Source organism: Ambystoma mexicanum, chromosome 1q, assembly GCF_040938575.1.
Source record: "Ambystoma mexicanum isolate Mex_15411 chromosome 1q, UKY_AmexF1_1, whole genome shotgun sequence".
NCBI lineage: Eukaryota > Metazoa > Chordata > Amphibia > Caudata > Ambystomatidae > Ambystoma > Ambystoma mexicanum.
The window spans coordinates 1,061,578,814-1,061,594,114 of NC_090922.1; the positions used below are offsets into that span (position 1 = coordinate 1,061,578,814).

Consider the following 15,301-nt stretch of genomic DNA (forward strand, 5'->3'; position numbering starts at 1 on the left):
GGAAGCAACATCTCGCAGAGCAACAGAGGTTAGAATCCCGGATCCGGGCGTAGAAACCGAACTCTGGTATTAAGCGCGTTATAAAAAAAAAAATAATTAAAAATCAAAAGCACAGCATGCTCCGTCCTTCCCATCACGCCATCCTTGTTGTCACTTCATGGTTCCCTCCTCTTGCGTGGTCCCCACTTAACAATTGGAGACAGCTGAAACAGACAGCGAAAGGCACAGTAAAAGCAACCAACCAGCCCAGCTTCCTTACCTCACACCATCCTTATCGGTACTAACCAGCCCAGCTTCCTTCCCTCACACCACCCTTATCAGTACTAAGCAGCCCAGCTTCCTACCATCCATATCGGTACTAACCAGCCCAGCTTCCTACCATCCTTATCAGTACTAACCAGCCCAGCTTCCTTCCCTCACACCATCCTTATCGGTACTAACCAGCCCAGCTTCCTTCCCTCACAAAATCCTTATCAGTACTAACCAGCCCAGCTTCCTACCATCCATATCGGTACTAACCAGCCCAGCTTCCTTCCCTCACTACATCCTTATCGGTCAAGTGCTCTCCTCCATTCGTCTCTTCGCCTTAGCATGCAGGGGTTACACAAAAGCTGCAAAAGACACTAGGCAAGCAACGAATAGGATAGAACATCATGAAGTCTCAGTCCCCATCTCTTATGCCCTCCTTCCCTCTTCTGTATTCCATGTTTCTCTCACATGCCCTCCCCGCCGCTCTTTTGTTCCCTCCCAAGAGTTTTGCATCAGCAGAACTATGTCATAATGCAGTGTACCAACAATACATTACCTAAATGCCTTCCCCAAAATGCATGCAAGTAGGGAAAATCCCCTGTAGAACCGGTTATTTTGGCAAGGGTCTCCCTAGGTCAGTCCGTCACAATGTTGTGTCTCAATCCACAAGCACAGAATACTAAATCATATCTCCAACTAAAGTTGGTTACCTTTTGGTCACATAGGATGGGAAACGTTGCTATATCAGTATGCCATATGACCGCTGAACGTTTAGCAGTTTACAATACATGGATACGCCCTGGAGTTCATATTCGTGAACGTTTATTAAAGCTTCTCAATTTTATTTTAAACAGGAATTTCCAATTTGGAAACATTTTATATACAGTTCTGGGTAATACAAAGGTGATCAATGTGGTACCAATGTTTATGATATATATGTCAGGATATGGAACATGTATTTTACACACTAGGACCTATGCACTCAACATCAAACAATGGGACAGATACATTGACAATATGTGTTTATGCTCTGGGGAGGTCCTCAATAGAATATTTAGGATATAGTTAAGATTTCTGTTCCCACACGATTCCCCTTTGCTGTAACTCGCAATGGCAATCATCAAATAAATACTGCAGGAAATGGGCAGAAGGCCATTTTCTTTTGCTCTTTAGCCACGACCTTACTGCTCGGAAAAAGGGTCATTGTAATCCCAAGTCCCTCAGGGTTTTATTTATTTATTTATTGCATATTTATAAGGCGCCTATACACAATGTGTTCCAAGGCACCACAAGACAAAAAAGCAGGGGGGCTGGCGGGGGTTGAAGAAGATAAAAAAAAACAACGATCCTACTAGGCCTTGTGACATTCCGATCATGCAAGTGCAACAGCAAGAAGTGCGGGGGGTACCGGTGTAGGTGGGGGGGCTGGGAAGGGTAGGAGGAAGAAGGGCCCAGGGCTAAGCAAGTGTTAAGGGGAGCCGAGGAGGACAAGAGCCAGGGGTTAACGGGGATCATTGCCAAGTGCAGGGAAGGGGGTTGACTGGACTTGGTTGTTGGAATTCCATCGCAGAGACATATCCTGAAGTGGGTAGGCTATATTTAGAAATGGGGTAGCCTCCCAGTCAAATCAAGGATGCAAAACATCCAGCAGCGGAAACCCCACAACGGGACCATCCGTATAATGCCCCAAAGGACAGAGCACTGGCAGTATACCCTTTGTTACAATGTTCTATACCTCTTAAAGGCAAGCTTGTTGGGATATATTAAAACAGGATTAAGACGAGGAACATTTTTCTAATCATGAAAGACACATTCTTAAAGATCTGCTTCCCCAGGAACAAGTGTAGAAGGGAAATATTTGTTAAAACATCAAAAACATGCCAACGTCAATGAAATTGTTAATCGCTAGGTCAGTGGTAAAAAGGCGGTGCAAAACTATAAATTGCAGCTCCACGTGCAGAAGTTATTTATATTTATTTGGAGAACAGGAGTGTCAATTTCAACCAGAAAGGACTTATAAAAGCAAATTCACAGATGGCTGAGTCATTCCCAGGAAAGATGGCAGATAGAACAAGTGGTGAACCAGTTTATGAGGGTGTAAACAAAGTGGGACACAGATCAAGGATACGAAAAACCAAAATAAAAAATTAAATTACACCACAGCAAATTTGGGAACTATAAAAACACCGGATTAAAACGTAGGCAACATAGGGCACTGATATCCTATCAATGATGTTGCCTTGGTGGCTACTCCCATTTTGACAAAATTAGTAATACATTTGAGAAAAAGAATGCAGGGGGCGTGGCCTGGCACACAATGCTATGGCATGGCAGCCAGAGAGCGCCTGTTTGATGGGGGAGACGGACTGCCGTGGTGTGACAGCGGACCACAACTTGCCTCAGAACGGACGGCGGGGTGTGCAGAACCCTTCTGGGCCCACGGCCGAAGCTATAGTGGGCCGTCTGCTGCGGGAAGACTTGCAGCAGATGTTGCAGGGTCATCCAGCCCAGGCCGCGCTGCAACTGACATGTCTGGGGACTCGGTGGCCATGGCAGCCTGCTGCCCAACGGTCCCCGAGCACCGGCGAAATTAACAGTTTGGTCTTCATCCATAGCTGCTGACCTGCAGCCTGGGAGTGGTGTCGCCGGAAGTCCCACAGCGGACTGGAGGCTGCGGCATCAGAGATGGGGGGTCAACTGCTGAGGCTTGGGCAACATACTGCAGAGACAGCGGCAGGCGGAGCCCGGATGCCACTGTTACAGCATGTGCTGGAGCTGGGAGGCCCAAAGCTGGAGTTCCCCTGCAGGCGCTGCCTATCCTGCCGCGGACCCTGTGGCGGAGGTCTGGTTCCCATGTCAGTTGGGGCTCCTCCGGAAGCCTGCCACCTGGTGAGTGGAGGGGTGCCTGTACGTGCTTCTTGGGCTCCTCTTCCCCTCCCCCCGCCCCCATGGCCATGGCGGGCTGGAGGGCAAGTGTGGGCCTCTGGGGGCAAGAGCATCAGGACTGTGCTGCTAGAGGGTCTTCCTGGAAGCAGTAACCTGATGTTTTCGCATCGAGGTAGGCTTGGACCTAGGGGCCCATGAGGAGACCCTTCTGCATATGCATTTGGAGCCACTGGGAGTGAGGAGGTGATCACTGCAACTTTGGGCTGCACCTTGTGCCCACAGACTACAGCAGTATCAGAGGGTTGGGGCGGGGGGTGCCCACCAGGCAATTGCATCGACTGAAGAGCCACACCAACACACCAGGGGGGCGCACCTACGGACCTGTGATCACGGCGCCGACAGCAGCAGGGGTCCACCCGGATGGGCCTTCCCTCGTGCTGTGTAGATCCTGGGAGTTCAGCCCTGGAGACCAGCTGGACCTAGCAGCATTCCGCTCCCGCTGTAGGCCTGACTGTTGGCTTGCTTTGTTGAGCTGGTGTTTGCTTGGCAGGAGTTGTGAGCTACCGCCTGGGGCCTCAGGCTTCATTGGTGACACCGCTCACTCGCCCATTGCAACTCTACAGCTTCTGGTGACCCACAGCCTGGAGATGCCGCTGGCACCATGGCGAAGTCAGGAAAGGATAAAAAAAAAAAAATCCTCCGATAACGCATCATTGCTACAGATGCAGAACTGGGGCATGAAAGAAAGCACGACGGTCGCCCAGGTTCACGGTGGGGAGGCAGGTATGACCCCCCCCAATTCACAACTGGCTATGAAAGACGACCTCCTGCAATAGCTAAACGAGATTTGGAAGGACATTTAGGTAAGCCGGGCATAGATGGCAGGGGAGGATTCGGCTATCGATAAGCGCTTGACGGCAATAGAATGGAGAATGGAAGAAGTCGAAACGATCCTTTGCGAGCAGTCTTACAAGACCAGTGAATAGGCACAGCACATGGAAGCATTGGAAAACAAGATGGCCTTTCTGGGGGACAAGTATTAGTATGAGGACTTGGAATACCACTCTCAGCGTAACAATATTCAAATTAGGGGGGTCCCCGCTGAGATACCGGATCATGACCTGGAGGCCTACATCATCGATCTTTTTCGCAAGATCTTAAACGCCCCAGCAGATGAGCCAATCGAGCTGGACAGAACACATCGGGTTTGGCTGGCGGGCCCAGAACGACATGATCTTGTCCCTGATATCATCACAAGAGTTCACTTTTATAAAGTGAAAGCGAAGATCCTGGCCCGTGCCAGACAAGCTGGGGAGATCTGCTTCCGTGGTGCTACCCCTGTCATCTACCAAGATCTGGCAGTCATCTTATTCAAGCGCAAAGCACTCCGGCCACTAACGGAATGGCTCTGTGAAAAAGATGGAAGCTACAGATGGGGATTCCTCACAGCCTTCCACTTCACCTATTAAAACCGCTCCTGGTCGGTGCCATCGATGAAGCAGGCCAATCAGCTACTCTCCCCCCCGGATGCAACCGACTCTCAAGCGGACATGGAGCCGGACCCATCATCCAGGGTTGGGGAAAGAGTGGGGCCCTGGGCCAAGGAGGGGAAAGGCCAGAGAAAGAAGTTGGATTCGAGAGTCCCTGGGTGACATGGCATGATCAGACGTCAGACACCAGAAAAGTTGCTGGTATCTCAGGTGGGCCGGGGCTCATGTTTAAAGGCGACTGCCACCCCCTTGAAAATGGGGTAGTTCTCTTTTAGGCAAAATAGATAGTTGTAGTTAATGCTCAGTCGACAGGTCTCCCCGGTCACAGGTTCCCCCGTTCTAGTTCACTGGTCGTTCATTGGAATTGGTTGTTGGCAATGTTTGTTCTGGCAATTTGGTTTATGTTGGGGAGGGCGAGAAGTGCACTAATGGTGCAGAGCTAAATTTGGGATGGTTGACAGACAGCACAGGGTGGAACTCCTTGGGTCACTGGTATAGCGGATGAACGGCTGCAAGATTTGCCTAGAGAACCTGATGGCTAACACGGTTCTGGACACACAGGATAGTACGCTGTCCATGCTTACTTGGAATGTACAGGGTCTAAATTCACCCATTAAGCGTGAATCAGTAATCTCAAGGCTGGGCGACCGTTCCCCTTTGTTAGTCTTCCTACAGGAGACTCCACTTTTAAACGCAGATGAGTGGAGACTTTCACATGTCCACTTCTCACCTGGGTATTTTACGACTAGAAGAGCGAAATGAATAGGGGTAGCAATATTATTCCACAAAGCCCCCCCACACCTATTTACCCAAACTTCAACCCTAATGGGAAATTTATGTGGCAAGAGCATCCCATTAGTCAACACTTTTAAGTTTGTGGCTGTTTACACCCCCCCAACGACAGACGGGACCTGTTCCTGGAGGGCCTCCTGAACAAACTACTTGTCTTTGTCGAAGGCACTCTGGTTATTGGGGGGGGGCGGAGTGGGTGGCTTCAATGTGGCCGCAGATCCGAACACAGACAAAACCCTTCGAGCCTCCAGGGTGGACTTCAGAAACTCTTTGGCTCTTATGTGCCTTCTGCACGAGCTGCAGTTGGTGGACATTTGGCGGCAACGGAATCCATCGGCCAGGGACTACACTCACCACTCACACGTTCACCTGGTTTACTCACGTATTGAAATGTTACTGGTCTCAAAATCCTTGGCCCCTTGTGTTCTGGAGTACTATCCACATGGTCGCTATCGGATCACATGCCGGTTTCACTCTCCCCATCAGTAGCTGGACTATCCCCTCCAGCCCATAAACCCTGGATGATCTATGGTTAAGACCTGATAGTCCGTCAGGAGATCGGGACAGCTATCACCCTATATTTTCAACGCAACCTCACGGGTGATGTGTCCTTGGGCATGGCATGGGATGCAATCAAAACAACGGTCAGGGGAGAAATCAGAAGCCTCACCACCTCTTATAGGCAGGCTAGAACCCACGTGCAGCTCAAATTGGAGGGAGACGTTCAGCGGCTGGAGGCTGCGCATAAGCGTTCGAGCTCTTGCACGGATAGATGTCTCCTCAATGTAGCCCAATCTAAACTCAATGCCCACTTAGCGGAATGTACTTCCTAGGACCTTCTTAAGGTCAAACAATTTTACTACACTGGGGGAACAAAGCCAACAAGATATTGGTACGCAAGCTGGCTAAGCACACGGTCTGCAACAATGTGCAAGCTTTACTGGATGACAAAGGGGGACTTCTCCTTAAGGAGGATAAGTTACACTGCGTACACACCTATCACACGTAGGCAGCATCAGTCTCTCTGCCAAGCACAGAGACCCTGCGGTCCAAGAGCCTGTCACTTTCGCCACCCTGGCCCCCACCATGTTAACAATTGGAGCAGCCTATATCAGTCGTAGAAGTCACGGCGGCTATTTAAATCCCTGAAAAATACAGCCCCTGAGCAGATGGGTTCACTGCAGACTTTTATAAGGCCTACTGCGAGATTCTCTCTCCTTACCTGACCCATTCCTTCCCTGAAGCCGGCACACTCATGCCCACGATACTTTAAACCTCCACTATCCTGCTCCTAAAACCACACAAAGATCAATTTCCCTCATCAATCTAGATGCCAAACTGTATTCCAAAATTCTCGCTATGCGGCTGATGTCGGTCTTGCCAACTAAGGTCCACTCAGATCAGACCGGCTTTAATCACCCGATGGCCGAGCTGAAGGGCTGTGGTCGGGCCTCTGGGTTCGCAGTCAGCTACTCAAAATCCTTTTGCCTGGCAATCGCATTGACACCTGGAGACACTGATACGCTGGTGGACACTTTATTCATTTTTGTATTTATAGCAGCACACAATCCTCTAAGGCATCTATGCGCTGCTTTCCGTTGATCTGAGGTTACATGCAAATACATGGTGTAGCACAAGGCTAGAAGTCATAAACAGGTAAGTTGCGGGCAATTTGCAATGGTAGCACAAGGCTAGAAAATCACATTCGGGTAGGTTTTGGACAAATCGGGTATGTTACATGTAAGTTACAGTAGTGGTACGTGGCTAAAGGTCGAAGTAAGAGTCAAAATCTAAGAAAGCTAGATTAAATGGAATCACAACTACATTGAATAATTGGGGGTTAATATCCTCAGCTCCATCAAAACCATCTACTAGGCCAATTTTCCCTCTTTATTCGCTGGGGTGGAGTCGGATTTGAAGAGGTGGCATAAGCAAACAACGTTGTGGCTTGAGCGCGCTACGGCTGTTAAAATGACTATTGTCCCTATGCTCATCTATAATTTGTTGTCCCTTCCTACCGCTGTCCCACTCCCAAAGCTACATGGGCTTACAGCAGAAGATTTTGGCTTACATTTGACATCGTAGTCCGAGGGTTGCTAAAAAAGTCTTGATGTGTAGGGAACACCTGGGAGGCCTAGGGCTCCCCGACGTTATCGCTATTACCATGCCTCTCACCACATGTGAGAATTTGCGAGTATGGGGAAATTCCAAGGTGGGCACAACCGGAAAAGGCAGCTACCCCGGTCCCCCTGAAACAGCTGCCCGATGTCAAGGTGAACGGTAGCTTGATCAAATCTGCACTCCTGTCATCGACACTTCATACACAGAGGCGTTGGAACCTAGCTACCAAATGATGGCACACTCACACAGGGTTGGGCTCATTATCACCCGTAGTCAATAATCCCGAGTTCACCCCAGGTACACATGCAGCAGCATTTGCTATTTGGACAGTGAGGGGCCTGAGGGAACTCTTGACAGCTTTTTAAGGGCGGGTCCCCGCTCACTTTCGAGGAGTGCAAACAGGAGTTTGCAGTGCAAGGAGAAAGGTTTCGGTGCAGCTGTGGCATTGGGGGTGGGGGGGGTGTCGCACCTATGGTTCGACAGAGGGCCACTAGAGCCCTGAACGCCTTAGAACTCACATACGTGGCAGTTAGATCCAAAGGCAGCGTCTCAGGCTTTACAATTTACTAGATGGATTTGACCCACAAGAAGGTCTACCGGACATGGTGGGATGGGAGATTGGAGAGCATCACATCTGGGAACAGAACCACAGGACTTGGAGGTATACTATGGATAAGGAGTTCGAGCTTAAGCTTTATTACTGTTGGTTTTATGCCCTAGCTAGACTCCCAACATATCATATGGCCCCAACCTGATAATTGTTGGAGGGGCTGCCAGGAAAGCAGAACCTATTTCCACATGTGGTGGCAATACCCTGAAGCCTAGTCCTATTGGAAAGAGGTTCTTTCGCACATTAGAACTCTGTTGGCTATTGGCTTACCTCTGGATCCGCAGATTGTCTTATTGGGGGGATTGTGGGTATGGGTTTTATCCTCTGACAGGTCACAAAGCCAGGTTGTTTACTCACTTCTTCCTTGCAGCTCAAATCGCCTTAGCCCAGAACTGGAAGAATGTGGATAGTCCAGTGCTTGGCACGTGGTGGGGGAAGTTATGGGAGATGCTGGCGTCAGAGTAAATTACAGCCCTGGTGGAGGGAAGATACTCTTCCTACGTGGCCACCTGGCTTCCCTTCTTAGAGTACATGCAAGAAGCATGGCGTGCATAAACCCAAGCTATAGAAATATCTATCGTTTAGGCTTGGACATGGGGCCTGCCAGCCAGTGTGTTTAGGTAGTGTACAATAATCCTGTACTTGTTTGCTTACTCGTTGTGTTCTTTCGTTATACTTCATGACATCCGTGTATGCCTATATGTATTACTGTGATGTCTTCCATGTCCCACAAAGCTTACAAATAAAGAGGATTTAAAAAAGAACATTTAAAAAAAAAGAAAGAAAAATAATGCACATCCATATAAAGAAGCTAACAGCAGGGTAAGGGGCCCCTTGTTTGGTAAGACATGTTCGTAGAGGCCACCAGATTGTTACTTTCATGTTCCAAGGAAACTCAACATGCTTAAAGAGAAACATAGGTGTTGTAACAAGGGCCATAGGCTACTCACGAGGGGTATTTTGGAACAAATTGCTGATTCAGACACTTAGGGGTCCCAGTTACTGACGGGTTAACTATCTGGACTTGATCCACAGTATGTTGAAAACATGCTCCAGGGCCATATATAGTTGATTTTTCTTTCTTTGCATGCCTTGATAAGCATCTGTACTTTTCACTCGTTAAGGAACAGAGCTAAGGATTTGAAATCAGGGACGTGGACTCGAGGCAGACTGAGACAAAACAACAATACTGGCCTGGCAACAACATAAATTGATGAAGGAAATATGCTCCTGTCGGATTGCATCTATGTGGTGTGGACTAGCTTTGACATTGCTTGGCCTAGTCTCATTTGAAGACTTATACAGAACATCCCCCTTTACACAGCGAAGGAGACAATTTCTGCTTTTGGTTTTCTCCCAGACAAATCTACAGCACACAGCTCTTCTACCAACCGGGACCCCTCTCATACTGCCTCTCCACCATCTTCCCCTTAAGCTTAGCCTTGAACGGAGCACACCAATGACAACTGCCTGCTCTGAGAGCAGCGATTGTTGAATCACCTGTGCCCTTGTAAGAATGTCTTAGCTTAGGGGGGTGGGGGTGGTGTGGGGGGGGGAGAAGTCCGTTAAACAAGCATCTGCTCCTTCTCCTGACTCTAAATGGGCATCCTCAAAAGCTTATTGCAGCTGTCCATGTGCCCATGCAGGGCCCATGCACACAGCTCCTCGCCCTTACACCTCTGGCTCCATCTTGCCCATTTCTTTCACCATGAGCTCCTAGGACATTGACCTGCACCTCATGGCAGGTCTGATCTGGTCACCCTAGCATTGCAGCATTTTCAATCCACCCCTTGGCTAGGCTCACCGATTCCATTTTTTTTTCCTTTAGGACGGCCCGCTACAGCCCCCCTCAGACCCCAAGTCACCCCTCATTATTTTACCCTAGTGATAATGATGTTTGATTCCAGTGAAGTTTTGAGAGATCTATAGAACATCTTTAGAAATTAGGATCACTCATGTTGGAATTTGACTTAGAAATGTCTTCAGCTTGACTTTTTATATGACTTTATTGTAAAGGAAGTTGCTGAATAATCTACTTTTATCACCTTGCTACTGTGGATACCATTTGCTATTTTGCTGTGCAGCAGTCTGGTGCAATGGCTGGGTCTGCTCCAGGCTTTATTAAATTATTCAAATAAAATAAATGGTATGCTTATCCACCTGAATCTGAATGGAATTAATTTGTGCTTTTCGAGCTAGCTTAATTAGAAAGGGTAAAAAACAGCCTCCTGTATGGTCTACAAAGAGGCTATATTTGGAGATCGGTCTTGCAATAAACCACAGGTCGACACAACTGGACAGCCGAAGACATTGGAAATTCTCTATGGGACCACTGGATTTTCGCATTTGACCTCACCAGTGACTCATTAATGGATAAACAACATCCTAACAAGTGATGCCAGTTTTCACATCTGATTTTTAGAACAAGTTTGTTACTTTGCAATTTAAACGGACTACTATTTGACATTTTATCCGCAGCATTTCTGGTTTGAACCCTAAATCCCCAAAGTCAGCAACCCCATAAAAAGTGAAGGAAAGATACATACTGCCAAGCTGGACAATCTGTGCTGCCCCGACTGAGGAGTAGTCCTGATCAGAGGTTTATGGATGCCAAGTCTGCGGGCAGCTCGATGCACAATTAACATGCCTGCATGGAAGTAGAAGATTAGGAGATCACAACACGAGGAAACCCGGCAAGCAAAGCAATTCAGCCACACTTGGTAATTTTGAACTAAAGTGCAAGCAGTAGGTTCCACAAGGAAAGACATTTTTGGAACACGCTGTGCTCCAATTAAGAAAGCAAAATTATTCAAGCCAGCACTGCGGCACAAAGTTAATAAATTCACCTTCGTTAAACAATGGGGAAAATACCTGAAACTGGAATCTGAAAGGAGGTTGCATCCTGTAGCATGGATAGAAGGCCCGTTCCTCAATAGAGTTATAGTGCATCGCATGAAGAGCTACAATAGCGAATGGATGTACATTCACATACTTTAGCGATCAGTTCTACAAGCAGAAGCACCAAGGCTACAATGAAAGGACGCCAAGAAAAACTGGGCAAACCAAAAGGGCTTCTGAACTTTACACTGAAGTGGACAGTCATTAATTTTTGGATATCCCCATGACAAAAACTGAGTAGGGAGCTTATTTTTTTTACGCCCTAATCAAAAGCCTGATCTCTACGTACTCGAAACTAAATGACTGTGGGACACTGTTAAAACGTCAGCAGATAAGCAGTCTGTTATTTCAAAACTGCAGAACATCCTTCTCGTCCACACAGATCTTTAGAGCACTGGAAAAAGTCCCTACCCTTCCGTTCGAGAGGTGGGAAATAGTGCGAGGAAGTTAGGACAGGTGATTAGGAGTGTGTAGATGTAGCGGGTGGATGTGCAGGCATTTGGAGGTACAGCAGTGTTGTGTGGGGTGGTGGTCTAGAGCAGAGAGGTGGAGGCGAAGCTGTGTGGTGGTTTAGTCCCCCAGCTGTACAGCCCTGTTTGGCGCCCTGCTATCTTACCCCACTGTCCCATAGAAGAATATCCCTACCTCCTGTCCGGAGACTTGGCAAACAAAAAAACATTGGCTGACTGGGTGTCTGCATCACTACCTACTGTGCTTTGGTTCTCTTTCTAATGGAATTTGGGCTTTATTGCTTCGAGCAATCCCAAATTCCTTTAGAATGCATCAAAGTTGGTCTCACGAAGACATTAAATCTTAAAGACGGTTTAAGGATTTTCATTAGAATTTAAATAGAATCCAGCTAAGGTTCGTCCCCCTCTATTCTTCCCGGGATCTCCCTATGCCCTATCCAAGTTGGTCACTAGAGATGTTCAACCCCCACTATCTAGAATCTGGCTGGCTAATGGTGAGGGCCTAAGAGCAACCACCTTATCTGACTTACTTTCTAGAGGGTCTTCTTGGTGGATCCTAACATGGGGTCCCTCAAGATGGATACGAGGAATTTAGGCCTTCCACCCGTCGCAATCTCATTTGACCTTGTCCACTCGGACTCTAAAACTACTCATCCTGATGTTACGTGCATCCTTTTCCCTTCTACTCTCCTCCCTACACCATCCTTTATGTCCTTCTGATGTTAATCCACCTCATCTCTACGCCTACCCACCTCATCTCTGCTCCCCCACTCTACTACTCCCCACTCCCCACTCCCACGGCTGTCCAAGTCACCCTCCTTTCACTCGATCGGCCAAACTAACTCCCCTACACTCCCACTTTCTCTAACAAACTCCTTACTGCCTCCCTATTCCCCAGGGGGCGGGATGTGCTCTATAAAAATTGCATAACAATTCTTTATAGCCTGCCCTCTTTTCCAGCACAGTTTCCCTGGGACTCCATGCTGTCCCAGTGTCCTTGCCAGGCCGCAACAAAGTGCACTCTCTGTCAATGGGCAGTAAGTGGGACATTTATTTTGCTTTTCTCGTTTATGTGAGGGGTCAGAAATACGAGACAGACACAAGGTACAGTTTTCTCACAAAGGGCCTTTTTATTCAACTTAAAAGGGTAAGATAACTGACTAACTTTCCCTAACCTAACCAAGAGTGCCCTGCCTAACAAACTAAGGCTAAAGAAAACTGACCTAATGTCCAAAAAGCATCTGTCCCTTCCCACCAAAATGCACAACAAACTCCTACAAGGTTAATTTGGCAAAACAATAAACTAGTTCAAACAAACATTGTGAGAAGTACACCTTGTTACCAGGGTTGATTTCGCTTCCCCCTAGATCAATTCAGGAGTCTCTATAACAAAGTTCAAATTCAAGAACGTTCAGTGCAAAAGTAAAGTTCCACTCAGCGCAGCATACAGAATATTTTTCATTCACTATCCTTTCACTTGGCAAAGTGATTATTCCTCTTCAAATTGCTTGCCAAATTAAATCAAAGCAATGGCTTTTGCTTGGCAAAACAAAAGTGTCTTTCTCTCAAACCACAAACTGATAAATTGGTGTTAATGTTATCGTCTCAAAACTCAAACAGTTGTTACCACAACGTGTGTCTTTTCCCAAAAGAAACACTTTAGTCAGGATGGTGCAATAATCTTTTCCTGCAATGACTTCGACCTCAAAGAAAACACGTTCTGAAATGCAACAGTTCATCAAGACAAGGTGATAGAATTAACACTTCCTCTTCCACCACAAATGCAGTACTCTCAATCATATGCTTCTTTCCTGGGCCACTCGTCTGCCAGGACGAACTACAATTGGTGCATTTCCTGGTTTACTTGCCTGCCAGGATAAACTCCTACGAATATAAGTGTAATTTGTGGCAATGCTTGTCCCCCAATTGGTATTCCCTGGTTAGGAGAGTTGCGCCCAGTTTGCCTGAATACAAATCTTCTTTGGCATTGGCAATGCAGGTTTAAATGAATTGGTATCCATTAGTAGGAGAGTTGCATCCCAGTTCACATGATTTCATTGGTTTGGTATTCAAAACAGTTAATTTCACCAAATGGTCTCCGGAGCACCCCAGGGTCAGCTGCTTCAGGCCAACTCACTGGTATGTCTTGGTGTCTTCTTCTGACTCAACAGTGCTTGCACGGTTCTCTGCTGGACCTTCTCTGCTTTGCTGGCTCCTCTGTGACGGCTGCCACATGCACAGTCCCTCAATGGAGCTCTGGCAGCTCTGTGTGATCTCTGGTGCGTCTCCTATACTGGAGCAGTTAATGGCATGTCAGGAGCGCCTCTCCCTCGGCGTGGCCAACTTCAAAACTGCTTCGCACTGCGCAGTCTCTGCATGGCTACATTTCCCCAGAATCTACCACGTCTTCCACACAGACTCCTGCTGCCTCCATGACTACTCCTTCAGCTTCCTGCTCTTGCACCTGATGTTCATTTATACTTTTAAAAATCCTACTTAGGTGCTATCTCTCCCAATGACTAGACAGCTCATGGTCTTTGATCAACTTTGAGGCCCTCGCCCTCTTCCTCGTTCCAGTACTATTGGCATTCTGGGACTTGGAATCCATAATATTAAATCAGTTAACTTGATCCGATTATTTAACTGAGAATGTTCAAAATGATTAGAGGTTGTTAAAGGAGTTTGTAGTTTACCCTTAGGTTTAGGACTTTGACAAAAGACAGAATCAGAAAAACTGGATGTTGTGACATTGACTTCCTGAACCCCCAATGCACCACTTTTAGGTTGGTAAAAGGAGTTCTTCTGTTCTGTACTTTGGGTAATTCTGGGAGCGGGAACCGTACTTTGACCGCATGCCATTAGCTATTTAGATATATGGGGACTCATCCGGAGGAATACTGCGTCTCTCCTATCAGTTACCACTTCCCTCTGAGAGCCATCTCCTCCCATGTGATCCTCCCTCGTTTGACCACCCTGATGGTCAGGATCAGGTAGCGGCTGCCTTCCCATGGCTACATGGGAGGAGACTTTAGGCTGAGGTTTAGTGAAGACTTTGCAGGATTCATCACATTGCTCTGTCAAGTAAGTCATAGCGTCTTTGGTTTGCCACAGGGACTCCCGATAGTTGGACTTCTCGCAGTGTCAGTCTGTTTATTATAGGACAGTGGTCTAGTCTAGTTAAGGTGAGTTGCGAGTTCCATAGGAAATCGTAAATATGAATTGTTAAGAACATTTTAATAGTGCAATGGATTAGGCTAACATTTTGCAGACCAATTTGTACACCTGCCCCCTAGCCCCCACTCCTCCTCTCCCGACTGGTACATTTGGGAAAGATCTGTTAAAATATAAAAAAAAGTTATTAAGAAAACAAAAAGCACTTTCAGCCTACACCCCAATAATTTTCCCCATCAACTAAAAAGGTGAATATTTGCTCCAGCGCACAGCAAAAACTGCTGGACGGATTTGGACCAGGTTTAAAACAACTTGGGCACGAAGCGTTGACTCTCAATCCTTTTGTGGTTTGGGGTTATTCTGTCCAGTATTCTTTTTAATATTTGACGGAGAAGGCAGCCCCCCCCCTTCTCCCCAAAGAATAGTGATATCCCCATGATGCATTGCGGCAGAGAGGTTTTTCAGAAATGAAAAAGCTGCAAAGTATTTTTCCGATGCGAGTAATAGCCGTAGCTATTAACTGCGATTATCAGAAAACGAAAAGGCACAAAAAAGGCATTTGGAGGCAAAAAACGAAAATGGCATCGGGCTGGGGGCAGGGGTGTAATCACCAT

At 47.2% G+C, this 15,301-nt stretch overlaps 1 protein-coding gene across 10 annotated transcripts in view; it reads right to left on the minus strand.

The window, feature by feature from the left end:
- Positions 1 to 15,301, minus strand: part of KYAT3 (kynurenine aminotransferase 3) — a 597,660-nt gene that overhangs the window by 497,625 nt on the left and 84,734 nt on the right. For 5 of the 10 annotated variants that reach the window (XM_069641743.1, XM_069641742.1, XM_069641744.1 and 2 more), the window contains exon 3: positions 10,695 to 10,795. The exons of the other annotated variants lie outside the window; for them this stretch is intronic. In XM_069641743.1, coding sequence (XP_069497844.1) covers positions 10,695 to 10,793 — 99 coding nt within the window. In that variant the 5' untranslated portion in view covers positions 10,794 to 10,795. The remainder of the gene's footprint in view (positions 1 to 10,694; positions 10,796 to 15,301) is intronic. 10 annotated transcript variants of the gene reach the window in all.